Source organism: Plutella xylostella, chromosome 13 (genome assembly GCF_932276165.1).
Source record: "Plutella xylostella chromosome 13, ilPluXylo3.1, whole genome shotgun sequence".
NCBI lineage: Eukaryota > Metazoa > Arthropoda > Insecta > Lepidoptera > Plutellidae > Plutella > Plutella xylostella.
The window spans coordinates 5986626-5994375 of NC_063993.1; the positions used below are offsets into that span (position 1 = coordinate 5986626).

The 7750-nt window shown below is 37.2% G+C and overlaps 1 protein-coding gene across 1 annotated transcript; it reads left to right on the plus strand.

Moving 5' to 3' along the window:
* The first annotated feature begins 3427 nt into the window (after window positions 1-3427).
* Window positions 3428-6376, plus strand: LOC125489376. Its single transcript, XM_048625176.1, has one exon. It carries the CDS (start codon window positions 3719-3721, stop codon window positions 6155-6157), a length of 2439 nt encoding a protein of 812 aa, XP_048481133.1. The 5' UTR covers window positions 3428-3718; the 3' UTR covers window positions 6158-6376.
* Window positions 6377-7750: the final 1374 nt, after the last annotated feature.

Sequence of the window (7750 nt, forward strand, 5' to 3'; positions counted from 1 at the left end):
CTTTAATACTTTACTAGATCATTTAAGGTGTAATCTTGTTTGCTTGTTAGTTTTTTAAGTATGTATGTATAGTTTATTATAGAGTGGCGAGTTAGTTTTGATTACATGCGGTAATTATCAATAATATGTATGTATTTTTATCTGAAAAATATCTCATAACTATACAATATGAACAGCACTTTTATTTTTCAATAGAATAGAATAGATATTCTTTATTTGTACACAAAAACATGGACAAAAATGACAAAAACCTAATCTCACACATATGTACAAATGGCGGCCTTATCACATAAAGCGATTTCTTCCAGGCAACCTTTGGGTGGAAGTATATTGCGATGCAAAGGGTAAAGTGGTAAAGTTTTCAATGCGATTTAAAGTTTAGTCATTGGCACTGTACCTATATTCGGGTCTTTTTTATTTTTATATTATAGGTGATTTAATTGGGATTGTAATTAGACGTCATTAATAAATTCTGCTCTGCGAAACGTGCTTAAAACTGTTAAAAGGCTAGCCGCGCTTCTATATTAAGCTACATATGCGCCATAGTTCGTAAATAGTTACTTAGGTACTTTATGCTTTTATTGAGACCTGCAGTTCACTGACAGATGTAGACCGGCAGTTGAGGTTTTGAAAACGGATCCCGTAGATTATTTATGGTTACCGATCCCTAAAATGAAACTTTAAATATGTATATATTTTTGAAAAAATAAATTAATCATAAAAAATCAATAAGTATACCTAAATATAAGCCATATTGTGACTTTCACTTTTTTGTTCCCAAGTTTCTCACACTGTTTTTATATCAATCAAACGCAAAAAGTACATTTAAAAAAATCCCTTTCGATTTCCGCCCAAACTTTTGGCGCCATCTGCCTTTATTCTTTGTTTTTTTTTCATCCGTCCGGATCTCACCGGAAGAGCCTCGGATCTATCAATGAGTGTGTTTTTATATTTAATTTTATGCGTTAACTTTGATTCGTTTTTTTTAATGAAAATAAGGTTATACGCGTGTTGATTTACATAGTAAAAATATGAGCAAGCAAAATAAATCTTTACCTAAAGTACATGCTCACAGGTAGAGAGAGACTTAACTTCGTAGAGTCTTATCTCTTGTATAACAATGGGGTTGAAATGTGTTTGAAAACAGTTACCTTCACCTATTTCTTAACTAGTTAACTATATATAATAAAGTTACAGAAGGTAACCCTTTGTTTATTTACAGAGAAAACTTGAACTTTTATCTTCAAAGAGACTTACTTTCTTCCCATTCTTTCGGTATGTTTGTTTTAAACTTCTTCTGAAAAAAGCCGCCTTTTTTGACATGACCGTTATGCCATATCTGTTTTTATGATGTGAATATACAAAATATACAATTAGCTAGGAATGAACAAGGTGGTCTTTCATATAACAGCTCTTTATTTCACTAGCGGTTTCAGAGTAAATCCCTATTGTTATTGATAGTAGCTCAGTATGTCGGATACATTGCTGATTACAGAAAGTTCAATGATTAATTTCTACCCTGTATTAAAGCTACAATAGAACCTAAGTGAAGAAGTGTTCTATACCTACTAAAAAAAAAATAGAATCGACTGTGATACTTCCAAACTGATTGAAAAAATGACATAAAATAACTTCCTTCATAGTGAAAGAAATGTAAGAGTACGACAATGGCAAAATATAAAACCTTGCGAATTTCTTGTTCTACGGAATCTCACAAATATCCAATTCACCGGATGTCGTTTAACCCTTATTGCGAGCAAAAACGAGTAGTAGTGAGTAATGTAATATATTAATATTTGGGAAAACATGAGTAGCAGTAGATACGTTTGAACCTTTTTGTTATGTTATTGATTCAAATTTATTTGGTACAGTGTCCATATTTTTACGCCGTAAAAAATAAATGAAAGTTGTTATGGATTACTACTACTTCCTACGTAGGTATTTATCAAATTAAGTATGGATTTGATACAAATGATAAATGTAAATATTAACTAGGTATATAACATAATAATCTTGGCTTTTTCAGCTCATAAATCACTTGAAAAAAAAGTATAAAAAAATCAAGTACATACTTAGTATCAGTTTATAATTAAGAGCAATTCGAATCAGTGACGAACTAACCAGATGAACAAGACAAATTCCCGATGTTTAACGAAAAACATGGTGCTCTTACACGGCAAGGATAGAAAAAAAAGCCTTCGCAGGCAGTTACCGCATCTGCCGTGATTCCCACGCAAGAGAAAAGGATTATGGGGTAGCAACGGCCCCAATTTTTTTTGTCATTTTGACTATACTTTTTTGTCCAATATTATATGTGCCGCTCAAACGGTAGGCTCTAGACATCTACTTGTTAAGAAAAATATTAATTGAAATTAGGTTCACCGAGCGGTAAAATTTGAAATAAAATTATGCGTGACTGTTCTGTTGAATAATTGTGTCATATTAAAGAATTCAACGCGTTGCTTGGCGTCGGAAGTTCAAGTTTTGTATATTGAAGTTAGAATAATAATCACGTAAAAGTTTAACCTTTTCGTTATTGTAAATAGAATATAAAAAACTTAAACCGCAATTTTAATACTAAAATTGTGATTTTAGATACATAGTTCGTTTACGTATATAATTACGTATTTAAAAACATTACCTTATTACTCTACTAAATTTGCAGTGGTTAGAGCATTAGAGTAATGGTTAAGCAGTAGTCGCTTTGTAGCCATAAGCTTTGACTTTGAAAAAATCTCAGGTTATTTTTTTTTGTTAAAACAGATATAAGTACTTGGTATGTAATAAAAAAACTAATACCAGCGTGTTCTTATTTGAACCAAAAGATGTCCACTTTTCGTAAATTATCGCTATAAACATCTGCTTAGTCATAATTTTTACTTTACCGGATGGAACGAAACATAACATCAAATTATCTCTATTAAATATAACCAGGTTGTTCCTGGAGCTTGTAAACACTCACTTTATTTATTCTTTTTGCTTGTGGTCACTTACTTTTTTCTGAAATTAAATGCCAAATCACATATTCTGAGAACTTGCTTTTTAGTTAATCTCTGTTAATCTCAAACGTTAGTAAAGAGACGTCGGAAAACGATATTGTATGCTATATAAAGGACAAAACCAATGAAACTGTATCGCTAAAATTAATAAATATGAAGAAGGTTAAAAAATATAATGCCTACAAGCTGTATGTTTGTAAAAGTAAACTTGACTTGTTTTTAAATGATAATTTTTGGCCAAATGGCATTATATTCAGAAGATTTGTCCGTTTTAGTAATTATAATAATGCAAAACCAGAGGATGTAGGTAGTAAAAGCTAATTAATATTTTAATAATAATGAATCTTAATTACAATTATAATTCTAATTTTAATGAATGCTTTAGTTTAGTAAGTTTTAATTGTAAATCTGTAAAGAGATTAATGGATGACGTACGAGATCTATGTAAGAATTTTGATTTGGTGGCTCTTCAGGAGCATTGGTTATTTCCCCATGATCTGCCGCTTTTAGGTACTATATCAAATGAATTTGATTATACTGGGAAGTCGGCTGTGGATACGTCAGCCGGCTTGCTGGTTGGAAGACCTCATGGGGGTGTGGCCATTCTCTGGCGAAAAGGTATTTTCGACAGCATAACTGTGTTGGAATGTAGTAGTGTTCGCCTGGCGGCAATCAGAGCGACAATTGGCGAGCGGTCTATTGTTGTTGTAACCGTTTATATGCCTACCGACTCGTCAGATAATTTGCCCTTATACACTGAGTTGCTGGCGAAAATAAACGCTATAATTGAAAGCGATAACATTGAGACAGTATTTGTTTTAGGTGACTTCAATGCCCACCCTCACGAACCGTTCCACAGGGAGCTGTCAGACTTCTGTGGTGATCAGTCTTGGGTTTGTGCTGACATTGAAAAACTCGGTATCGACTCCGGTAGCTATACATTTGTGAGTGAGGCCCATGGATGTAGACGGTGGCTGGACCATTTTGTAGTGTCCATCTCAGCTTGGCAAACCATTACAGATGTAGGTATTGTGGAGAATGTTTTTGTCTCTGACCATTTGCCTATATTTGCCAAGTGTGATTTTAGGATGGTTAGGCCTAAAATCCAGTCAGACGGCGGCTTCCACAGCTCAGTAATTTGGCGTGAGAGAGATGAGTCCCAGATTACAAAATACCGCCAACTATGTAACTCCAGACTACGGGACATTGATTTTCCAACTGAATTTACGGAGTGCAGCCGTGGACTCTGCAACTTGGCTGAACATAGGCATGTCTTGGACAAATTATACAGCGACATAAGCTCTATACTCTGTGTCGCGGCCGTAGAGTCGAGTGGTGAGCGTGTCAGTGGGAGTAGGAAAGGCAGACATTTGTGCGGCTGGAACAAGCACGTTCACACTGCACACGCGGAGGCCAGGTTGAGTTTCGAAACCTGGGTATTATGTAAAAGACCGACCAGTGGCGTTGTATTTGATGAGATGAGCCAGGCTCGAAAGGTTTTTAAAAGTCGGTTAAAGTGGTGTCAAAATAACCAAGACCAACTGAAAATGGATATTTTGGCTAAACACAGGACCAATAAAAATTTTGGCAAATTTTGGAAAGCTACTGGGAAGCAAGAAGCTAAGCCTGGCCTCGCAGCGTGTGTAGATGGTAAAAATGAGCCTACTGCCATTGCTAACATGTTTAGGACTCACTTTAAAGTGCAGTCTCTCCTTGGTCTCTCGCCCTCGCAAGTGCCCGCTGAGTCTGTCCGTGTGGGGAAGGAGAAAACTTTCACTCATTTTACTGCTGGACAGGTCACAGATGTCCTTAGGAAAATGACAGGTGGTAAATCCCCTGGACACGATGGACTCAGTGTGGAACACCTCAAGTATGCTGGTGTACACTTGCCGAGAGTACTCGCTTTGCTTTTTACTATGTGCATCAGTCACTCATATTTGCCAGAGGACCTGACGAAGACCATAGTTGTGCCCATAGTAAAAAACAGAACGGGGGATATCTCGGACAGAGGGAACTACCGGCCCATCTCACTGGCAACGATTGTTGCTAAGGTACTGGACGGCTTGCTTGATTCTTGCCTTCAAAAACACCTGAACTTACATGACGCGCAATTTGGGTTCAGATCTGGACTTTCCACTGAAAGCGCGATATTAAGTCTCAAGCATGCTGTTCAGTACTACACAAAACGAAGTACACCGGTATACGCCTGTTTCCTGGACCTCTCCAAAGCGTTTGACTTAGTTTCATATGACGTGCTGTGGGGTAAGCTAGGTGACAGGGGGGTGCCGGTGGAAATCATAAGTATGTTTCAGTACTGGTACTCTAGTCAGTCAAACTATGTGAGGTGGGCTGGCTCCCTCTCGGAGCCATATGTGTTGGATTGCGGGGTGAGGCAAGGGGGGTTGACGTCTCCCAAGCTCTTCAACGTATATGTTAACGACCTCATTGTTGGGCTGAGCGGCACCCGAGTTGGCTGTAGTATAGGGGGCGTAAGCGTGAATAACCTAAGCTACGCGGATGACATGGTGCTGCTGAGCCCAACTGTGGGTGGTCTTCGAGAGCTCTTGGCAATTTGTGAGAGATATGCTGCAGAACATGGCCTCGCTTACAATGTAAGAAAGTGTGAGTACATCGTCTTTGGGGCCCCCGGTAAGTGCCAGGATAGTTCACCTTATATCACTTTGAATGGCAAAAGTATAAAAAGGGTGAACAAATTCAAATATCTGGGTCACGTCATTGCCGAGGACCTTAAAGACGATGCTGATATTGAGAGGGAACGTAGGGCTCTAGCGATCAGGGGTAACATGCTTGTCCGCAGATTCTACCGGTGTAGTGAAGAGGTTAAGCTAACCCTGTTTAAGGCGTATTGCCAGAGTTTCTACACCGGGAGTCTGTGGGTAGACCATACTAAAAGATCGCTGGATATCCTGCGTATCCAATACAATAACATCTTTAGAATGCTGCTGGGACTGCCTCGCTTCTGCAGTGCATCGGGGATGTTTGCCGAATACCAAACGGATGGCTTCCACGCCATCATTCGGAAAAAAACAGTATCCCTGATCAACAGAGTGCGGGACAGTCACAACAGCATTCTGAAAACAGTGGCTGATGACCTGACGTCCTCCCTGTGGAAGTGCTTGGTGAGGAGGGTCATATGATCTTTTAAGAGACTAGTCTGATTTCAATTTAATTTAATTTAATTTATGTAATTTATTTTATTTGGTTTAATTTAATATATTAATTTTAATCTAAGTATTCAATATTATATTATTTGATTTCTTTTTAAATTGTTTTAAGTATTTAATGTAAGATTTATAATTAATGACTGATTTTATACTTATATGGACCTCATTGTCTGAAATAAACGATTTTTATTTATTTTATTTATTTATTTATTTAGATGAACAGATTCTAAGTACTTAGCGTCTTTTTAGTAGGTACGTATTGCATCTAATAAATAGATAAATATAGTAATACTTAAAACAATTTTTTTACTGAACGTGTCACACTTAGTAGCGACTATAATCTCCGAAAGAGTAGGTAGGTAGTCAGCGATAATTTTGGTAGGTACAATAAATAACACAAGTTTACAGAAAGCTTCTAGTGATCGTTTCAGATTCATAATATAATAATGTCCTCCTAGCCGAATTTCGACTACGGCGGCCAATCTCAATTGAGATCAGCCATCTACGCAGGAGTAGATTATAGTGCCCAAGTGTGTGCGCAGTACACAGGAGCACTCTCTGTTCCATCACTCTCATAACCCAATGGGACGGATTGACCGACACGACTGGAGAGAGCTAGGCGCAGGACCGACTGCTTTACATGCCCATCCGACAGCATGGATCGTTTCACTATTTCGGACAACAGGTGATCAGCCTTCTATGTCCTAACCAAACTTAGAACCTAACTGCCTCTGTGGTCTAGTGGTAGAAGCTTCGCTTCATGACCCAGAGGTCCTGGGTTCGATTCCCGGGTGGGACCATCAATTTGTGTTTCAGATTCATACTAAGTTGGTTTAATACACCTTTATCAGACTATCAGAGAAGTCTTTATAAACTAACAAATAATAATAATAAGGCTTCTTTCAAATCACAATACGCAGCATTTGCAAATGCACCCAAATTACCTGACAATCAGTTTACTTACGTTTGACATCTGTCGTTACTGCACATGCGTATTACCCTTTGAAGTGTTTGTGCAAACGCACGCCACATGACTTGCAATCTGACAATTGAATGAAGGAAAGTAAATGATTTTATTGCATTATGTTACAAACCTCAACAGAAAATTGTAGCGATTCTACTGAGCTTTTATGTTTGCGGCTGCTTGCTGGAATAAGCAATAGCTTTCGATGTGGGTTCCGTTGTGATAAATTTATTTATTTTTTGATTTTATCATTTTATTAGACAGTAAAAGTACACGCCAGGGCGTACAAAAACGTATATGAGATCGCTAATAAGATAAGGCTTATAATAATAGCTTACCAACCTAATTCTGTAAGGTTAAATGGCTATGGACCATCAAGCAGTAAACACTGTCTCATTGCAGATATGTAAGTACATAGTAACGCTAACAATCTAAAGATATGTAGCGATTTTTACCAAACTAAGGTACCCTAAAGATGATCCATCAAAATTATTATGAATATTAAGAAAAATCTAGAAGGTAAGCATTTATAACAATGAATTGTCCACGAAAGGTGTATAAAGCTATTCATAGGCAAAACTTAACTATTTGTGAACATTTTC

Excerpts from the sequence above, each read along its gene's own strand:
- LOC125489376 (XM_048625176.1), top strand. The coding sequence starts at position 3,719 with ATGCCTACCGACTCGTCAGATAATTTGCCCTTATACACTGAGTTGCTG.